Genomic DNA, 20,269 nt, shown 5'->3' on the forward strand with positions numbered 1-20,269 from the left:
GCGTGTGTGTGTGTGTGTGTGTGTGTGTGTGTGTAGGAAAGAGACTACTCGAGGTGAAGTTTATTGAGCTCACACAGAGGTTTGTGTGAATCTCACTGACATAAAAGAAGACTTTGCATCCACGCGACAACATCAGCATCCATTGCAAACACACACACATTCTGCAAATGTTGTCTTTCATATTCACACGCGACTGGCTGAGAAATGTTGTGATGTCAATAACTTTGTTCTAAATGAGGATGAAAACTGGTGTGATCCATCAAAAAAACTTCCTTCCTTGCTTCCTTGTTTCCTACTGTCCTTGCTTCCTTGCTACCTTCCTTGGGGGAGGTAAGATGCGCGCGCACATGCTGGTGTCCAAGTTTGTTTGTTGACACACTTTGGTCAGGTCGAAGGTCACCGGTCAAGGGCGGAGCCGTCGGCCGCGTTGCTCTGCGGGCCGATCGACGGCATCGATCTGTCGCCGCTGGTCGTCCAATCGCACGCCGGAATTTGGGGTCACCAAAACCTGACATGCGACAGGACCGCACTGATCTCATGCACACACACACACACACACACACACACACACATGCGCGTACTCCGATCCCGGATATTGACCCACTGGCCCGGTTTTCTCTTACACAAACACAACTGGAAGCTTCTGGATCAAACTGTTACGTAACGATTGTGCATTGTGTTGTTGTGTTTTGTTGTCGTAGTTGTGCAAAAACCAACACGCATGGATGCTAACATGCTAAGCTACATGCTAAATGCTACATTGCGGGGCAGTTATGTTCACATGCGCAAAAACACACGCACACACGTGAATAGTGGTGTAACCCTGGATTTCCAAATCAGAAAGTCATGTCCCCATTTTACAAAGTACGAAGTAGAAAGTATAGATATCACATGCGCACACACTTGCACACACACACACTCCAACCCTGCCAGCAGGTGTCCCAAATGTTTTCTGGCTGACGTTTCCATGTGTCACTTCGAATGAATGCTAACTTGCTAAGCTACACGCTAGATGCTACATGGCCCAGCGATTGTGTTCAGTGTGTCTCTGTCTGTGTGTGTGTGTGTGTGCGCGTGCACGCTTGCATCCACAGTTGCTGAACCTGTTCCTGGCGCTGCTCCTCAGCAGCTTCAGCTCGGACAACCTGTCGGCGCCGGACGACGACGGCGAGATGAATAACCTCCACATCGCCATCCACAGGATCGGCCGAGGCCTGGCGTGGTGCCGCCGTCAGGTGGGCAAAAAGCGCGTTCGCCAAACCTCTCGCCACTACTTTCAAATTGAAAGAAAAGTGTAGCAATAGCAATACTGACGCTGTGCTTCTTGATTAACTTCAAGTTGTGAACGAGATATTTGTGAAGCCTTCTTCTTCGGCTTTGGCAGGTTGCTGATTTCTTCAACGGCAACCTGGAGCGCCGCCGGCAGAAGCGCAAAGACACCGACAGCGGCGTGAAGCTCAAGCGTCTGAGCTGCGTCCGCGCCGAGGTCAACGGCGCCGTCGCGGGCGCGGCGCCCGCTCCCGACGCCGGCCCCCGCGTCCCGCCCCGCGCCGTGCCCCTCAACCGGGGGCACCTTCCGGGACGCCACGTGGAGAAGTACGCGGCGCCCGACGACGACAGCTACGTGACCGACCCCGACCTCACCGTCAGCGTGCCCATCGCGCCCGGCGAGTCTGACGTGGAGTTCCCCGACGACGACGAAGACGACGACGACGAGGAGGCGGAGCGGGACGACCGCAGCGAGGAATCGGAGGAAGAAGGCGCCGAGCGCGACGAGGTAACGCGCGGGGCGCTCGGGTTTGCTGACTTGGCAGGAGGCCTCAGGTGCTGCATCAAGCTTCGCCATTTTCTCACTCTGCAAAACCGCGTGTGCGTTTGTGGGAGTGTGTGCGCCAATGGATTTTAGTGTGTACGTGTGCTCTTGTGTGTTTTTACGTGGGTGCGTGTGTGTGTGGGATTGTGTTTTGTGTGTGCAAGTGTATGTATGTGTCTCCGTCTGTTTGTGTGTGAGTCCATTGTAAGTGTGTGCGTGTCTATGTTTGTGTGGGCGTGTGTGTGCGCCTGTACGTTTGCAAGTGTGTCTGTAGATGTGTACGTGTGTGTGTTTGTTCATGTGCGCGTGCGGGTGTGTGACGTCGGCAGCAGGAGCTCCTTCTTAGCATCTAACACGAAACGACAGATTTGTGTCGTGTTCTGCGTGCACGCGCGTGCGCGCCGACCCGGTCGATTTTGACGGCTCACGCTAATCACGTTCGGAGGCGCACCCGCTTCGTTGTCTCAGTGGGCTTCCGACTTCCCCGTCGGATGTTCTGCGGCGATGTCGCGAAGCCGACGAGCGGCTGACGGGTCAAAGGTCAAAGCCCTCCTAGCCGAACCCCCGTCGGCGCTAGTCTGTTGCTAAGATGTCGTCGTTTGCGAGCGAAAGCCGGCTTAAGTGTCAGGTGTGCCCTGTCTGCGGAGGGTGACCTTTGACCCCCGTGCAGGTGTGGTCCGCAGGATCAAAGCTTTGATTTGCAACACTCAGCACAGCAACAACACTCTTATTATGGGATGGAGAAACATCACATCATATTTTTTGCATTAATTTAGCATTTATTTCCCAAACATTATTAATTAATTCAATGGTATCGTTTATTTCTATTCATTTATTTAATTAACCAAGTGATTAATGGATTTCTTGTAAATAATGTAATACAAAATATTGTTAAATCAAACCATTCGTTTTAATTTTGTTTTATTACATATTTGGTTAATTATAATTCAAGTCATTGTATACTGTATAATAAGAGTCCTGTAATATTTGTTGCATTCTTTTTTAATGAAATTGTATTTTTATTAATTGATCTCGTTTATTTTATTTCTTTATTTATTGTGAAAAATGAAATAAAAACATTGTTGAAATGTAAACTGTTACATTATAGTACATGATATTCCAAGATGAATTTTTTTTTAACAATTGGTCAATTAATTTTCATAAAATTAATTGTAAAATTATCTATAGTCCTGTAAGAATTATTACATTAATTCTTTCTGAAATGGCTAACTTGTGTTCATTTGTTTGTACTAATTAATCTCATTTAATCTTAAACACTTTTCCATATTACTAAATCTAACTTACAAAGTGATTTAAAAAAAATGGTTAATTAGAATGAAACTAATTATACATTATAAAATTATCAAGACTCCTGTAATATTTCTTGCATTAATTTTTCATGAAATGGCTTAATAAAATTGTAATATTTTTTTAAATTAATTGATCTTATTTATTCTTCTTTATTGTAAAACATTAAATTAAAAAAATGATCAAATTTAAAATTGTACATAACAGCACTTAGTACTTAATAGTACTTACTGTTAAAAAAAATCATGGAATAATTGGCTCATTAATTCTAAATAAATTTTTTAAATGATCACAAATTATTGTTTTATGATTAAAATTAAAAAATTTTTTTTTTTAGCTAATTTTCAAATGAGCTGACCCATTTGCCTGTTTTTAAAAAACAAATCTAACTTGGCCCACAAACAAAAGTTTGTGCGTCTTGAACCAAACCAAATTCGCCCATGAACTCTCACGATGCACAGCAAGAGTGAATGATTCACATCAGTGTTGTGTGTGTGTGTGTGTGTGTGTGTGTGTGTGCGTGCGCGCGCGAGCACTTGCAAGCGGCACCCACACATGCACACGCGTGTGTCGTCGTCATGTCTTGACACGATGAAGCGATCCTCACGCGGTCATCGCACGTTAGATCCGTGAGGAAGATGATGATGATGACGATGTGGTGACGACGTCACGGTGATGCGCGGTCATGTGCTCGGCAGAAGGACGACATCAGCCTGTCAGAGGGCAGCACGGTGGACCTGAGGAAGCCTGGCGAGGAGGAAGACGAGTACTCCGAGATGGCCGAAGAGGCCATGGACCCCGAAAACTGTTTCCCCGACAGTAAGCCCCGTCTGCACACGCACGCACGCACGCACGCACGCACGGTTGTATTAACCTCGGATCTGCGGATCAGAAAGTCACGTGCCTATTTTACAAAGTAAGAGTGGAATGTATCGATACTCGTTTCCAACGAATAATAAAATGCAGATGCCTGAAGAATGTACTCAAGTACTGTAACAAAGTATTTGCGCACCGAAACGCCGATGTTGTCGTCGTGGAGGTGACAAAGCGCTTTTGCGGTTTGTCGCGCGGTCAGCTGACGAGTGTGACGTCGTCAGCGCAAGCCCCGCCCCCTCGACCTCATCCTTTCACGTGAGATTTATGGCGTCGGGGCGGTGAGAGCGCCGCCTGCGCTGCCGCCTGACTCAGCGGCTTCACACTTTGCATTCAAAAGAACAAACCGGGCTTGTTGTTGTTTTTTGTTTTTATTTGTATTTACTGCATCTGCTGTGTGAGGACAATTTGAGTTCACATAAGTTTCGATAGTTCCGGTCGACATCACAAGCGACCCTCGGTGCTCTCCGTGAGGAGCGGGTCGACGACCACGACCACGATGATGATGATGATGATGATGTTTTGCGGGGGGGAGCACGGTGGGGGGTAGCACGACTGCCTCGCAGCACTGGGTATCTGGGTTTGAATCCTGTCAATCTCAGATATAAAAGCGTTTCGGGCAGCTTGACAAAAATCGGGCCATCCGGCTGGGACGGACGGGTCTCGGCGTGCGACGAATCGCCATTTTGGACATCGTGTCGTCGCTTGCACTTTTGAGCAAAGAATGAGCGGCCTCTAGTGAGCTAACATTAATAGCTATGCTAGCTACGCATTAAACGACGGGTCCATATTGAACTCAAGTATCGACGTGGAGGAATTTGCTTTAATGATACGACTCAACTCTGAGTGAATTGTAAAGAATGGAGCCCACCGGATCGGAAGAGGCGGGGCGGGATCGCTCCTTCAAACCGGAAGTGCACTAAAGTGTGCGTGTGTGGCTTTCCGTTGAATTACACTTCATGAAACCAGTTTATTGCTTTACTTGATTTATGTGTGTTTGCGCGGTCTGGAATGGGTTAATGGCATTTCAATTCACTTCCATGTGGAAAGTTGAGTTGATGAAATAGTACATTTTTGGGAACGAGTAATTGATCCCGAAGTCCGCGTCGGACATTGGTCCCGGTCCCTCGGCTCCGTCCTGGAGAACAATTAGCAGGAAACGCGCGCTCTGGCTCCGCCTCCTGGCACCGTCGGGTTCTGGCTCGTCGCCGAAGATCGGTGCCCGCAGCGGCGGACTCGGCGGCGGTCCCGCTACCGGGCGAGGGGAACCGCTGAGCCTGGACCAGCTGTTCATGCAGCCCCCCCCCCCAAAAAAAAGGACCGTAGATACACAAAGATTTTTTCAGGAAATTATGAACACGTTAAATGAATAACAAATTAATACCAACAGGGAAAACAAATTGCAAGTTTTTTTCTTTGCATCCTTTCAAATGAGTGTGTGTGTGTGTGTGTTCACATGAGCTTGTGTGTGTGTGTTAGCGTTTTCCTTTATGTGTGTGCGTGTGTGTGTGTGTACATGAGCATGTGCGTGTTTGTGTTTCCATGCGTGAGTGTACGCGTGGCTGTCCATCTGGATCCGGCCGAGGCCCCTCCCACTCGGCAGAACGTCCGGCCGACGGCCGGCGCGCTTCGGAGAGGGCACGCCGTGGTCACCGTGTGACATCGTCTTCATCATCATCATCATCATCATTATCATCATCATCCCCCAGGAGAGACAAAATGTAGTTGTTTATGTAGCGCGCAGGTGGGCCAAGTACGACCGAACAAAAACAACACAACAAAAGTTCCGCTTGTGATCCAGCTGCTGTGTACGTTTGCGTGCGTGTGCGTGTACGTGTTTGAGCGAGCTGCGGCGCCGTGAATTATTCACGCGGCAGGCAGAAAGGTCAGCTGAGCAGGAAAATCCCAGCAAGTGTTGAGCAAGCTTGGAGATAAGTGAAGGTCACCATCTTGTTTTCCTACTTGTGATGAAGAGCGCCTCGCTCGCCGCCGCACACACTCATGCACACGCACGCACGCACGCTCCTGCTGAGCTCAGCTCGTTTGATGCAACTTTGCACATTCGCATTTCTTGTATACGCACACACACACACACACACGTGCGGTAGCTGCCAGTGGTGGGAAATAACCGAGTACAAATACTTGGACACTGTACTAAAGTATTTGGGTCATTTTCATATCATTTGATAAATAACAGTAAAGACACGAAGTAGCAATTTTCTGTGCCACCTCGGTTGTCTGCGGGTACACGCTTAAAGTCCCGTTTTCAAAAGTTCTCGATTTCAAATTTTCGGCATTCATAGTCGAGGCAATTCTTGATAAAAATGTTGTGAGTTGCACAATTTGCATGTGTTGCTCTTCAAACTCTGCGGATACTAGTGCAGAAACGAGCCCAACTCCTCATGAAAGCCATGCCACGCTTGTCTTTATACAGTCGTAATAACGGTACAGACATGCAATAGTTCCCACACTTTGACAAATTCGTAAATATTCATTCCTATCTGAGAAAGCCATAACATTTACTTTGCTGTCTGCTATTGTAAGAATGCAAAATGCCTGCCAGAATGTCATTAGCATCTTTAGAAAACATGTCGCAAATCATCAAACTTCATTTGGGACACATAACTGTCAAAACATTTGGCATTTCAAGTTATAAACAATTATGACCTTGATGGATAACAACTGCCAAAACTTCAAATACTCATACCGGTCATATCCCTGGATTTTCAAAATTACGTTCAGTGGGCTGTGTCTTTACCTTTACTGATCAAATTATATGAAAATGACCCTCATTATCTTTTTTTTTTTAACATCTACTGATGAAGACCCAACGTAAAAAGGTCTAGCGCCAACCTAAAACGATGCTAAGCTAACGCCAGCTCACACGTCGGTGACCTGGAAAAAGGAGGATCCCATTCGGCGCTCACGATACCGTTGGCCTCTTCGCGATACCGTTGGCCGCTCGCGATACCGTTGACCGCTTTGCGATTGCCGCGAAGGTTAGCCTGACAGAATGATTGACTGTTGTGTGCTCGTTATCTTTGAACACATGCACACACATTCAAATATCACATGGATTTGCTCACATGCCAAGAAAAGGACCCGATGAACCTCGGTGACACACACGCACACACACACACAGACACACACACAGCTACGTTAGATTAGCTGCCTCATTAGGCCGCTAAATGCCAGCTCTTTGGCTGCTGTGACAGCACGTATGCCATCAAGAGGGTGTGTGTGTGTGTGTGTGTGTGTGTGTGTGTGTGTGATGTCGTGTCAGGCGAAAGCATGCCGCAGTGCCCACCAGCAAGACGTTCACTGACACACGTTCATGTGCACAGAACCGCAACTGATCTGGCAAGCCATTTGAGCGTGTATTCGTGATGCTACTAGTGCGCTGAACTGTGGTGCCTCGAGATACGATGGACCTGACAGAAGAGTTTTTTCGAGATACGAGCTTGCGGCAACACATGTTGACAGACATAACAAAACTCGCAGGCATGTATTCTTTATCCTCTGCGAAAAGCAACTATCATTGCTGCAGCTGACTGAGTCACTTAAAATAGTTGCGAAACTGCACGGCTGTATCATACTGCCCCCCGGTGGCCAATTCCCACACACCAGAAGTAGCCACAATGAATTCATTCTAAGAGACAAACTCTTTCATTCTTTACATTCTGCTTAATTATGTTGAAATTATATTTTTTATTTAAAAAAAAAAAAAAATTTAAAATCTTTTTTCCCCTTTTTTTGTTAATTTTTGAGGGGAGGCTGTAAATGTTTTGAGTTACAAGTGTATTTACGGAACCAACTAAACCCGTGTATCACGACAACATGTACACTAGTACACTCTTTCCCCTTACCAGTCCGACAATTCGGCGACTACATGTTACTAGTGTGGTAAAGGTGTGCACCAGGTGACAACTGTGTGCTACTTTGCGCTTCACTAGTAGTGCTAGTGGCTTGCAGATGTCAACCAATGCACAGTTTATCTTCACAGGTAACATGTACTTGTTCTACTAGTGCTCCTTCGTCGTTCTACCGGTCCAGAGAAATGTCAGTCCGTAGCAGAAGTCAGTAGTGGGAAAAAATGTCACTAGAAAGAGTAGTTCTACTACTGCACTGAATTGTCCTATTAGTGGGCCAAAGGGGGTACTAGTACATGGGCACTTAAGTGCACTAGTAGAATATGTAAGAAATACTCCCAGGTCTCGCCAGAAGCGATTACTGTCTTCCTGTGAGCCAGCACAAGCGCGCCGGCCGTCAGAACGCCGTAGCTTAAAATCAGCGTCAGGCCGATTGGTAACCACGGCAACGCAGCTTTAATTACACGGCAATCAGCGGGAGGGCCCGTGAGAGTCTGTGATGTCATCGGCAGTCGTCAGGACACAAATGGATTCTTGAAAGAAGACGCTCTGCTCTTGCTATTGGGATCTTGCGACGCCGGGCCTGCTGTAGATTGTTCGGAAAAAGTCCACTAATCGGGAGTCGGGAATGCGTTCGGAATCGATCGTCGTTCTTGATTCCCGACTCACTCAAATGGGATTTTTATATCGGTGGTTATTCCGTTTCTTTTCATATTATTTGAGTCAAGATGCTTGTAAACACAATAATAATAATAATACATTTTGGCAATTTTTTGATGATGCCTTGGTTTTCATGAATCAAATTTGTCAATAACTATTGCGATTAAAGGGCTTTTTTTTCTTTCCCAAAAAGCTCATTTTGTCTGCTTTTTGCACTGAAACTTCAGTTTTTTTTTTTGAAAGCAAGCCACGTTCTACTGCTGAGGACTAAAGAACGGAAAAAACTCGAAGCAAAATCCTGCTCCCGTCAGTCGGGAACACGTTGGGACGAGTGTGACCTTAGCCCCGCCCCCCTGTTCGAAGCGAGTCGACTCTTTGTTTCGGTGACTTCGATGCTTATTTTGTCACAGAACACAAGATTGCGTGCGCGGGTCCGGGTCCGGGTCCGGAAAGATCCGTCTAAATGCTCGAAAACGGCTGCTGGCAATGAACAACTTGATTGTGCTGCACCTCTTCAAGTCGAGCTCAGTGCTGCCCTGGCATGTTGTGGCGCAACGCGGTACCGCACTCAAAATTCGGACTTGCCGCAATACGTACTGGGGAAAAAAAAATCCACGCTATTTCCTGTTTGTGTTTCTGCTTTTGAGCTGCTCGAGTAACATCTGGTGGGCGTGTAGTGTGCGTGTCCAGGTTCAAGTGCTGCGACGTGGACACGACGGCGGGCGTGGGCCAGATGTGGTGGCGCATGAGGAAGACGTGCTATCACATCGTGGAGCACAGCTGGTTCGAGTCGTTCATCATCTTCATGATCCTGCTCAGCTCGGGCGCGCTGGTCAGACTCGAGAGTCCCGCTCACACGTGACGCGGCCGCGCGTGCGCGTCGCGTCCCATCCTCCTCTCTGCCGCCCCCCGCAGGCCTTCGAGGACATCTACATCGAGCAGAGGAAGGTGGTGAAGGTGGTGCTGGAGTACGCCGACAAGATCTTCACGTACATCTTCATCCTGGAGATGATGCTCAAGTGGCTGGCGTACGGCTTCAAGAAGTACTTCACCAACTACTGGTGCTGGCTCGACTTCCTCATCGTGGACGTAAGTCGACGACGCCTTCTCGCCCGACTTTGAAACAGCGGCTCTTTGGTTTTGTATCCGTTTGTGCGGTCAATAAACGGCGACGCGGCAGTCGACGAAGCGGTCCGATCGGAAGCGTCTTTCCTGCGGTGTCCCGCAGGTGTCGCTGGTGAGCCTGGTGGCCAACACGTTGGGCTACTCCGACTTCGCCGCCATCAAGTCCCTGCGGACGCTGCGGGCGCTTCGCCCCCTGCGGGCGCTGTCCCGCTTCGAGGGCATGCGGGTGAGACTCGTTTCGTGCCGGAAAACTTATTCCGTTCCATAACCAGCTGAAGGGTCGTGTACTAGTACACTCTTTGTCCTCACTCGTAAGACTATTCAGCGCACGAGTACGACGACGACAGCACACTCGGAATGTTTTTCCCGCTTCTGTATTAGTACGTGGACCTTAAGATGGAGATCAAGTGTACTGTAAAGAGGCTACTAGTGCGTGATACATGCATACATACAGTGTTACAAGTGCAACATGGGAGTTGACGAGCAATTGCGTACTAGTAGGCCAAAAGTGGTACTCGTAGTGGGAAAAAGGTCAGTAGTAAAAGACAGTCATGTGCTGAATAGTGAGGAGCGAGAGCGCACTAGTGACCTTTGGGCGACTAATTTGGGTGTTTCGGCGGCAGGTGGTGGTGAACGCGCTGATCGGCGCCATCCCGTCCATCATGAACGTGCTGCTGGTGTGTTTGATCTTCTGGCTGATCTTCAGCATCATGGGCGTCAACCTGTTCGCCGGCAAGTTCGGCCGCTGCGTCGACCGCGCCGGCCGCCCCTACGACGCCGCCCTGGTCGACAACAAGTCCGAGTGCCGCGACCGCCGCGACGAGGACGGCGCGCGCTACTACTGGACCAAGGTCAAGGTCAACTTCGACAACGTGGGCGCCGGCTACCTGGCGCTGCTGCAAGTGGTGAGGACGAAACGACGGGCTTCGCTCTTTTTCTACGCTTCCGTTGTGCCGTCTCCTCTTCTGCTCTTAGTCTACCTTTTTCTTCTAGTCTTCTTTTTTGCCTCTTCTCTTCTTTTCCCCTCTTTCTTCTTCTGCCCTTTTTTCTGGGGTTCTTGTGTCCTCCTTTTTCGATCCTTTTTCCCTTTTTACTTCTGTTCTGTCCTCCTCCATCTTCTGTTGTTTTTCTTCTGTCCCTTTTCTTCTCGGTTGTTCTCCTTCCGTGTTTCTCCGGGTTTCAGACTTCTCCGCGTCCTCCCGCTTTCGTACTTTCGCCCTCGTCTTGGCCGCGGGCGTCCCGCACGCTGCCAGTCAATCAGCCCTGAGAGGCTTTTATTTTTAGAGGCATTAAGTAGGCAGACATGAGCGCGAGAGACGAGGAGGAAGAGGCGGATGAGAGTGAGCGGCTGACGGATGAAGGGAGGAGGACAAGACAAACAGGAAGTGGAGGAAAGAGGGAGAGCGCGTCCATTCCCAAGTTGAACGAGTGCCATCGTCATGGCGACGAGCAGCTCGCCGTCTCTCCGTGTTTGGCCCGTCGCCGTGGCGACCGCTGCCCTTCCATTAGCGGCTCTTCTGTGGAAAGTTTGTCGGGGGAAGGAAGTCCGTAAAAGGAGCCGTTGACGGCTGTCGCCGTGGCGATCGGGCAGACGGGACGTCTCGACGGCCGTTCATTTCAAACCCCGCCGCTGGCTCCAAAGCCTCATCCCCAATTAAAGCTTGAAGCGCTAACTTTTGTTTGAAACGCTAACCGTCTTTAAAACTTTAACGAGGGATGTTCGATAACACTTAACCAGATCGATACCAGTTTGCGTATCGGCTCTTGAGTACTCTCCCACATCAAGTATTTATAAATTGTAGATCCAATTTCAGTCAACACACCGACAGATACTTGTGACCTAAACCTTTCTCTTCCTTGCTTTCTTTTTCTTCCTTTCTTTCTTTCCAACGCACACGATTGGCTGATGTGTTAAGCCGCCGTCGTGCAGCGCCAACTACTGGCCAGGACAACTTACTCCATGTCCTATTTTTCGGGGCATTCAGTATCGGCAGCCTTTACGAGTACCGATTCATTGACGTAAGGTCGCTATCGGCACTCGCCCGCTCCTAACCCTACCTCGAAACCCTAAACCCTAATATTCTACTTTGAAAGCCTAACTCAGTCTTAAACCCGTCATTTGAAACCATACCTCTTGTTTGAAACCCTAACCCAGGTTTGATTCCCTAACTGAAAACCCCGAACCTGATCAGATTTTTTTGCCTTCCGTATCGGCGGCCTTCACGATCGATACCTTGACGTCAGACCTGTATCGGTCCGATACCGATACCGATACCCGGTATCGATACTTGCTCATCCCTAACGAGAAAGCCCGTTTTGCACGATGATGACGATGCGTGACGTTTTTCTGTGTCATGCTTCCGGAAGGCCACGTTCAAGGGCTGGATGGAGATCATGTACGCGGCGGTGGACTCGCGAGCCGTAAGTCACGCCGCCGTCGAATCGCGGCGATGTCGCCATGATGTCAGGGAGTGTGAATGTGGGCGCAGGTGGAGGAGCAGCCCATCAAGGAGATCAACCTCTACATGTACCTCTACTTCGTCATCTTCATCATCTTCGGCTCCTTCTTCACCCTCAACCTCTTCATCGGCGTCATTATCGACAACTTCAACCAGCAGAAGAGGAAGATAAGTTCACGCTCCTCCTCTGTTTTAGCCATTACCGATTTTTTTTCATATCGCTTCGTCCTCCTAAAGCCAACGCTTGTGATTGGCTCTCTCTGGTCATGTGCCAAGGTTTTGATCCGAGGTACGTGCTCCCAAGCTACAAATATTTCGCCGAGGTCGAACGAAAACTCGAAAGCAAAACCTGTTTTGACAAATATTCTTGTGCTTTGCTTTTTCTATAAGCAGGGGGGGGGGGGGGGGGGGGGGGAAATCCATTGGAATCAGAAATTAGATTTTTACATTTTTGCCCGACTCGTGCGTGCGTGCGTGCGTGTGTGAGTGAGACGTGTCTTGTGGCCGTCAGCTGGCTGAAAATAACGTTGTGGTGGCTCGTGCACTTAGGAGGCCAGGACATCTTCATGACGGAGGAGCAGAAGAAATATTACAACGCCATGAAGAAGCTGGGCTCCAAGAAACCCCAGAAGCCCATCCCCCGACCTTTGGTACCAGCAACAACACACACTCAAGACCACTTTGAAAAACAACTCGCCTTTGTTGCAGCTAAAGGCTTTCGTATGCTTCGAGCTGTTTAATGCCACTCCCGGTTGAAGTTGACTCGAAAACAAAAGCAAAACAAAAATGAGCATTTCAAATGGCCGCATAGCCTCCGCTAGCTCAGTGCTAATACATAATGGCCAACAGCATTGACGTGATAACGGTTACCACGGAGAGCTGCGACGTCGTATTCCTTCAATCAACGGATACCTCAACACAAATGGTGCGGCGACACATGCAGACAGACAATATAACGGTACTCGCGGTCATATAGCGGGCCGATGAAGCCGCGGCGCCCGACTAATGCGCAGTGTCTTCTGGGAAAGATGACGCCTTCCTCCCCGTCGGTGTCCCGTGCAGAACCACGTGCAGGGCTTCTTCTTCGACGTGGTGGCCGAGCAGGCGTTCGACATCATCATCATGGTGCTGATCCTGCTCAACATGATCACCATGATGGTGGAGACGGACGAGCAGTCGCCGCAGATGGAGCGCGTCCTCAACAACGTCAACGTGGGCTTCATCGTGGTCTTCACCGCCGAGTGCATGCTGAAGATCGTGGCGCTGCGCTGCTACTTCTTCACCGTGGGCTGGAACATCTTCGACTTCGTGGTCGTCATCCTGTCCATCGTCGGTACGTGCTTCGCCTGACGTTAGAAAATGTCCACCGAAATGTCACCAAAGTGGTTATCCGTACTCGTCGTTGGCCACCTGCGGATTCACCTGTTGCTGGATTTCAGTTTCAATGTTGGTTTCTTTTTCAAAAATACTTATTGATGGTTTATCCCCACTTATTCACGAAGCTTTGGGGTTTAAAAAAAACATATATACTTTTTTCAATCCAAATATAATGGCCGTCAATTATCCTGGGATTTTTGCTATCCACGGTCCCTTTCCTCAATAACAGCGGACACTTAAACAATTTGCCATTTTTATACGCCGCCTTGGTTTTCTCCGGGTACATTAGGGACGATTTCAAATTGAAGGCATTCGTAGCGAAGGCAAACGGTGGCGGCCCACTGAAAAACACTTCTTTGGATCACGGTAAAGACAAACTGCTTGATCAAAATGTTGGGAGTTGCGCAGACTCTGCGACGTACTAGTGCGCCAATGATCGCGACTACTTTATAAAGCCGTTACACTCGTCTTGATACAATAGTAATGATAGTTCCCACACGTTGACAAATTCATGCGTATTCATTCATATCTGAGAAGTGAATAGCAGCTGCAAAATGGCCGCCACCGCCCAGATCCCTCCGGTGTATTGCAAGAGCGTCATGAGGCTGTCCTGTGCCATTCGCGGTAAAATGCATTTGTGTTGGGAAAAACCCAGTATATCCCAAAATGCCATTAGTATTTTCAGAAAACATGTTCATTCGGGACACATAACGGTAAAGACATTTTGGCCTTAAAAGTCGGAAGAAAAATATTGTTTTTTTTCTTAGAAACAATTATGACCTTGGTGGATAACAACTGCCACGAATTCCACTCAGTCAAATTCCAGGAACTTCAGCGGGCCGTGCCTTTAACATTATTGATCACATTTCTATGCAAAGGAGCCACAAGCTGAAATAATGATGATGAGGTCTCTCGAAATCCAACGGATCAGTCTGCGATCTGCGACGCAAAGCTATTTCCCGTGAAATCCGACTGACACGTTTTGAAGAAGCGCAAGCGCACCCACCGCATTATCACAACGCGCACACGTGAGGTGTGAGTCGTGTCATGTCATTGTGAGAGTCATCCGTCGACAAAGTGGCAGCGGGGGTGGTGGCCTCGATGCACCCCGCTCACACCTGCTCACACGCGCGCGCCCGCACGCACACACGCACCAAGGTCGGTCGCGTTTGGTCATCCGAAGCCAGAAAAACACACACACGCCCTAATGACACACCGAAGCAGTTAATTTAGCCATCACTGTTCATGTTTCATTTCCTCCAGTTAGCTCGCTACAAGTTTTGTGATTAGGTGCGCGCGCACACGCGGCCGCCTGGGGGAGGTGAAGGTAACAGCAGCAATCAGCGCTGGCAGGGGGCGGGACCCCGGAGACAAATCAAACATGATTGACCCGTTCCATCAACTGTGTGCGCGTGCGGGGGGCTCGACGTACAAGGCGCTTGTCGAACGCACACACTCGGCCTTTGCCTCACCTGTACCTCCCGTGATGAAAGGCAGCTGTGCGTGTGTGCGCCCGAAGTACACGCCTTTGCGTGTGTGAGGTGATCAAACATCGTTAACGGAAGTGGGTTCGAGCGGCGTCCTCACGTTTGTTTCTTTCAGGCCTCGTGCTGGCGGACATCATCGAGAAGTACTTCGTGTCGCCGACGCTGTTCCGCGTGATCCGGCTGGCGCGCATCGGCCGCATCCTGCGCCTGATCCGCGGCGCCAAGGGCATCCGCACGCTGCTGTTCGCCCTGATGATGTCGCTGCCCGCCCTCTTCAACATCGGCCTGCTGCTCTTCCTGGTCATGTTCATCTACGCCATCTTCGGCATGGCCAACTTCGCCTACGTCAAGCGGCAGGCGGGCATCGACGACATGTTCAACTTCGAGACCTTCGGCAACAGCATGATCTGCCTGTTCCAGATCACCACGTCGGCGGGCTGGGACGGCCTCCTCGGCCCCATCCTCAACAACTCGCCCGAGGAGTGCGACCCGCACGTGCCGCACACCGGCACCGGCCAGCGCGGCGACTGCGGCAACCCGTCGGTGGGCATCGCCTTCTTCGTCACCTACATCATCATCTCCTTCCTCATCGTGGTCAACATGTACATCGCCATCATCCTGGAGAACTTCAGCGTGGCCACCGAGGAGAGCACGGAGCCGCTGAGCGAGGACGACTTCGAGATGTTCTACGAGGTCTGGGAGAAGTTCGACCCGGAGGCCACGCAGTTCATCGAGTACGCCAAGCTGTCCGACTTCGCCGACTCGCTGTCGGAGCCGCTGCGCATCGGGAAGCCCAACAAGATCAAGCTCATTTCCATGGACCTGCCCATGGTGAGCGGCGACAAGATCCACTGCCTGGACATCCTCTTCGCCTTCACCAAGCGCGTTCTGGGCGAGTCGGGCGAGATGGACGCCCTCAAGCAGCAGATGGAGGAGAAGTTCATGATGGCCAACCCGTCCAAGATCTCTTACGAGCCCATCACCACCACGCTGCGGCGCAAGCAGGAGGACGTGTCGGCCGCCGTCATCCAGCGCTGTTACCGCCGACATCTGATGCGCCGGCAGATGAAGGCCGCCTCCTACCTCTACCGCCAGATCACCACGCCGCGCCGCGGCCCGACACGGGGCCGCGGCGAGGAGGCCGACGGCGAGGAGAAGGAGGAGGAGGAGGAGGAGGAGGAGGAGGCGCCCGAGAAGGAAGGCCTGATCGCCGCCATGATACGCGAGAACTACGGCTCCGGGCCGGTCGGGACGGAGCGCTCCGAGACCCTTTCTTCCACGTCGTCCCCGCCGTCCTACGACAGCGTGACGCGAGCCGCCGCAGCTTTTCACGCCCGGGTGGAGACGAGCCACGCGGCGGGCACGGCGCTCGACGCCGACGTACGGGACGCCGCGCTGTAGGAGCAAGAACACCAAACGCCGAGGAGGACTTGCCGCCAGAGCCGGCCCGAGGCAAAAGTGAACTAAACGGCCGCTCGGGGGGCCCCGGCCACGAGGGGGCGCCCGAAAAGCGCGAACATAGAAATGGGGTGACTTGGAGAAACTTTACTAGCTTTCCCGTTACTTCCTGCCCCCTGCTGGATGCTCCTGTAACTGCAGCAGCTTCTTGTAAGGCCCCCCCAAACGCTATATCCCTCATGTATCCGTCCGTCTCTTATTGGCCGGGCGCTGCATTTACTGCATTAGCGACGCGAGTGTTAGCTTGCGAGTGCAAATAAGCAAGGTGAGCTTAGCATAGGTTTTGTTAGTACAAGTTGAACTTTGTCGTCAGTTTTTTCATAGCTGTAAGATTATTACTATTTTTTTAATATATTTTTAGTGTAATTTGACGAGAAAAAAAAAGAGTTCCAAATGTTTCTCTTTGGAGCTGTGTGACACTCCAATGGAAGACAAGAGCATTGTTTTTGGTTTTTTTTAGGTTTTCCGTCGCTGTATTGACATATTCACAAATGCGTTCGCCGGGTGGCGGGAAGCTAAGCTATGCGCTAGCTCCGGAGGCGAAAGCCAACGATCGTCAAATGTCGACACGCTGACGTAACGTTTTGTCCTCGTCGCACGCCGTCGTTTACGTTTGACAGAAAACCAAAGTAGACGACAGACGAGAAGACGACAATCAGTAAAAACATTCACTTGCGCGTGGTGAACACAATTATTGTTACGACGACAAGAGGTAGCTCGTCTCCTTTTTAGCCAGGCGTCCACTGGAAAAGAGAATTGTTGTCTTTGGCCAGTCTGTGAGGGATGAGGTCAAAGTTTAGTGATGGCGCACAAAGCGAAGAAGTCTGAAAAAAATGCTCCACTTGTTCACTGATTGACATCTCATTCCCAACAAACCACGTGAGTGTATTTGCACAGGAGAAGATATATACTGTATATCTCATGTATATATTTATCAGGTTCCTCCCAAAGAAATGTTCCCATCGTCACGTTTGTCTACGTCATTATTTATTTCTCAGTGACTTTCTTCCCTGCTTCATCCTTTGCTTTTCTACGAACACTCGGACACTTTTTTTGCACTGAAGAAACGTGAAAAAACACTCAAACTACAAAAGCGTGAGGAGCAATAAACGCTCAGCCAGAAAACCTGGAAGCTTCGAGAGCGACACTTTCAGGACCTTCCGGGACCTTCGGATGACAAAACAGGAAATGCACAAACACGCCGCTCAGACCTTCTTTGGGGCAAAGTGCTGGTGTTGTCCCGCCCCTTCGAGGGCAGAAAAAAAAGGGAAACCGGCGCCACCTGGACTCGATTCTGCTGTTGAAAGCAGAAGTGTTGCCGTCGTCGCGTTTGGCCGCGCTGCGCTGAAGGGCTCTTTCCTGTAGCAATAGACCGCGAGTGTGCCTGCCTGCCTGCCGCGACCGCACTCGACAACGCTCCGCGCCATCCCTAGCGCCCCCTATGTCGTCCCCTGGGACTGCACGCCTCGGATGTGGCTCCTGATTGGCTGAGACAAAAAAATGAACACATTTTGAAAACGGTTCCCTTCATGGCCGGCCAAACCAACACTTGTCGTCGCCGTGCTGCGGCGCCTCTAGTGGCAGGGAGGCAATATTTCCGAAAAATAATAATAAGAGCTGATATTTATATTGCACATTTCAAGATACGATACACAGTTGGAACATTTAATTCAGTGGTTGTTTGGTGTACCACTAGAGCGAGCCCGCGTACCACCAGTGGTAATCGTACCTCACCTTGAGAACCACCACTAGGTCATGCATAGATTAGGTTAAAAAAGTCAAAAATAAGTTCATATGCGCATTTAGAAATGGTTTATTTCATAATCATAATTCATGCTTATTTTTATGATTATAGTGGACCGCGCATATTTGCGGTTCAGCATACATGAAATCTTTTTTTTTTATTTGAAGAACCTATCCCCAATTATTTGTGGAAACCTGCACCTTTGTATTTATTTTTCCCCCAATCCACTAATTGACTTTTTTTTCCCCATGGCAATTGTAAGAAGCGTCAGTTATTCGCAGATTTTTTCGTGGGGTTCATTGTAATTTTATAACAAAACAATAGTTCAATTATATGAAAAGGAATTGGGTATTTGACTGTTTTATTTTATTATTTACAATGAATGAATAGCTGAACAAATGGTATCCTAAATAAATATAAACAATTTTAGGGGGACTAAACTGACATGAATGCCCCAAAATATATACAGAACTCTTAGTGGGCCAGATTAAAGCTTTTATTCTTTTGTTCTTTCTCAATCAAATACTAAAGAAAAGAGTCCACAAGCAGAAACATATAAAACAATGAGATTGAATCAAATAAAAGCACATTCAATTTATTTTTTGGGGGGGGGGGGGGAAAGTGTTTGTTGGGCTGGAGTCCATTGGGTTGACTTTTGTTTAAGGGCCGATTGTCAGGAAGATTCCATCACGAGCGCCGACGGTTCCGGAGCGGAATGGACGAGGGCGGTTCACCTTCCTCCCTTCATTTCCCTTTTCACCATAAAAGCCGCTTGCTCGTCTTTAAATCGGAACGGAGTGCACGGGAACATTCCGACATCTGGACACCAACAAACATCTCAAACGTCTTCTCAGCTTAACGACGAGATGTCGTCCAGGCAACACGAGCACCACGGCAACAGACACTTCGTGTTGGGCAACAGCGACAATTCTTAGTCAGCGTTTGTACCGATCCGACCCGCACTGATTCGTCCACCTGCAAAGTGGATTTGTACTGGTTCACCATAAGTGTCGCACTGGTACGACACTGGATGGACACTCGTTGCGATACTGGTTCAACAACGGATTCACGCAGATTGTTGTACGACACTGGTGTCAAACTGGTTTAACACTGAATTTACACTGGCGTCATAAACTGGTGAATTCACACAGGTGTTGTACGAGCCTGATGTCAAACTGGTTCAACACAGGTTCAAAACTGGTGTTATATTGGTTCAAACAAAGGTGTCATACTGGTGCCAAACTAGTTGAAAGATGCTGTTGCATTGGTTCAACACCAGTCCCACTTGTGCGCCACTTCATATTGGTTCAAAACTAGTGTCAATACTGGTACAGCAATGGATTCACACTGGTGTCAAACTGGTTCGAAACCTGTGTGATATTGGTTCAACGCGGGTGTCACACAGGTGTAAAACAGGTTCCATACTGGTGTCATTGTGGTTCATGTGAGTGATGTCAGAAAGTGGGCGGAGTATCGGCAGGCGCTCACCTCGTTGACGACAGAGGAGGCGGAGTCTTCTGTCCTGCCGCCATTTTGTGTGACGAGTGTTCCCTTTGGAGCTTTTCTCGTCAGTCTCTCCACAAAAGAACAACAACGCAATAAAACAGTTGCATTGAGAGACAGAAAAACGGATTAAGTCATAAAAAAAATCTTCTTCTTCAGACTTTTTTCTCTTTTTTTTTTGCCAGTAAAACAAAAACTTTGGTGTGAAGAAGGAGAAAGTTGTGCCTCAGTGACCCCCAAGCCCCTCACCCCTCACCCTGGTGTTTTACAAACAATATTCATGATGATGATGATGACTACAATAAATATATACACTTTTTAGTACTTTTGAGTTGTAATACTCTTTAGTATTTTGCAAATAAATGTCTGTATTTAAAACAACATCCTGCGAGAAATAAACCAGACACAAGCCCGACAAATCAGCCTCATCGCTGTGTGTGTGCGCGTGTGTGTGTGTGTGTGTGGCACCTGTCTGTCAGTGTGTTCGTGTTATTAAGTGATTTATACTTGATCAGTCTTGTTAAGGGACTTAAAGCGACTACGGCAGCAAAATTTACATTAGCACAATACACGTGCATTTTTTTTGGTATAAC

General features: G+C 49.1%; 1 protein-coding gene across 5 annotated transcripts in view; it reads left to right on the top strand.

Moving 5' to 3' along the window:
* The window catches only part of LOC133469889 (sodium channel protein type 4 subunit alpha B-like), an 82,449-nt gene extending 62,449 nt beyond the window's left edge, over nucleotides 1-20,000 (top strand). For 4 of the 5 annotated variants that reach the window (XM_061757457.1, XM_061757455.1, XM_061757458.1 and 1 more), the window contains 12 exons: nucleotides 1,095-1,235; nucleotides 1,385-1,777; nucleotides 3,820-3,940; nucleotides 9,201-9,355; nucleotides 9,439-9,612; nucleotides 9,752-9,874; nucleotides 10,272-10,553; nucleotides 12,016-12,069; nucleotides 12,138-12,279; nucleotides 12,657-12,757; nucleotides 13,136-13,440; nucleotides 15,087-20,000. In XM_061757457.1, the coding sequence (XP_061613441.1) occupies nucleotides 1,095-1,235; nucleotides 1,385-1,777; nucleotides 3,820-3,940; nucleotides 9,201-9,355; nucleotides 9,439-9,612; nucleotides 9,752-9,874; nucleotides 10,272-10,553; nucleotides 12,016-12,069; nucleotides 12,138-12,279; nucleotides 12,657-12,757; nucleotides 13,136-13,440; nucleotides 15,087-16,689 (3,594 nt within the window). In that variant the 3' untranslated portion in view covers nucleotides 16,690-20,000. The remainder of the gene's footprint in view (nucleotides 1-1,094; nucleotides 1,236-1,384; nucleotides 1,778-3,819; nucleotides 3,941-9,200; nucleotides 9,356-9,438; nucleotides 9,613-9,751; nucleotides 9,875-10,271; nucleotides 10,554-12,015; nucleotides 12,070-12,137; nucleotides 12,280-12,656; nucleotides 12,758-13,135; nucleotides 13,441-15,086) is intronic. The other variant, XM_061757459.1, reaches the window with a different exon arrangement.
* Nucleotides 20,001-20,269: the final 269 nt, after the last annotated feature.

The sequence above is a fragment of the Phyllopteryx taeniolatus genome, chromosome 20, assembly GCF_024500385.1.
Source record: "Phyllopteryx taeniolatus isolate TA_2022b chromosome 20, UOR_Ptae_1.2, whole genome shotgun sequence".
Classification (NCBI taxonomy): Eukaryota; Metazoa; Chordata; class Actinopteri; order Syngnathiformes; family Syngnathidae; genus Phyllopteryx; species Phyllopteryx taeniolatus.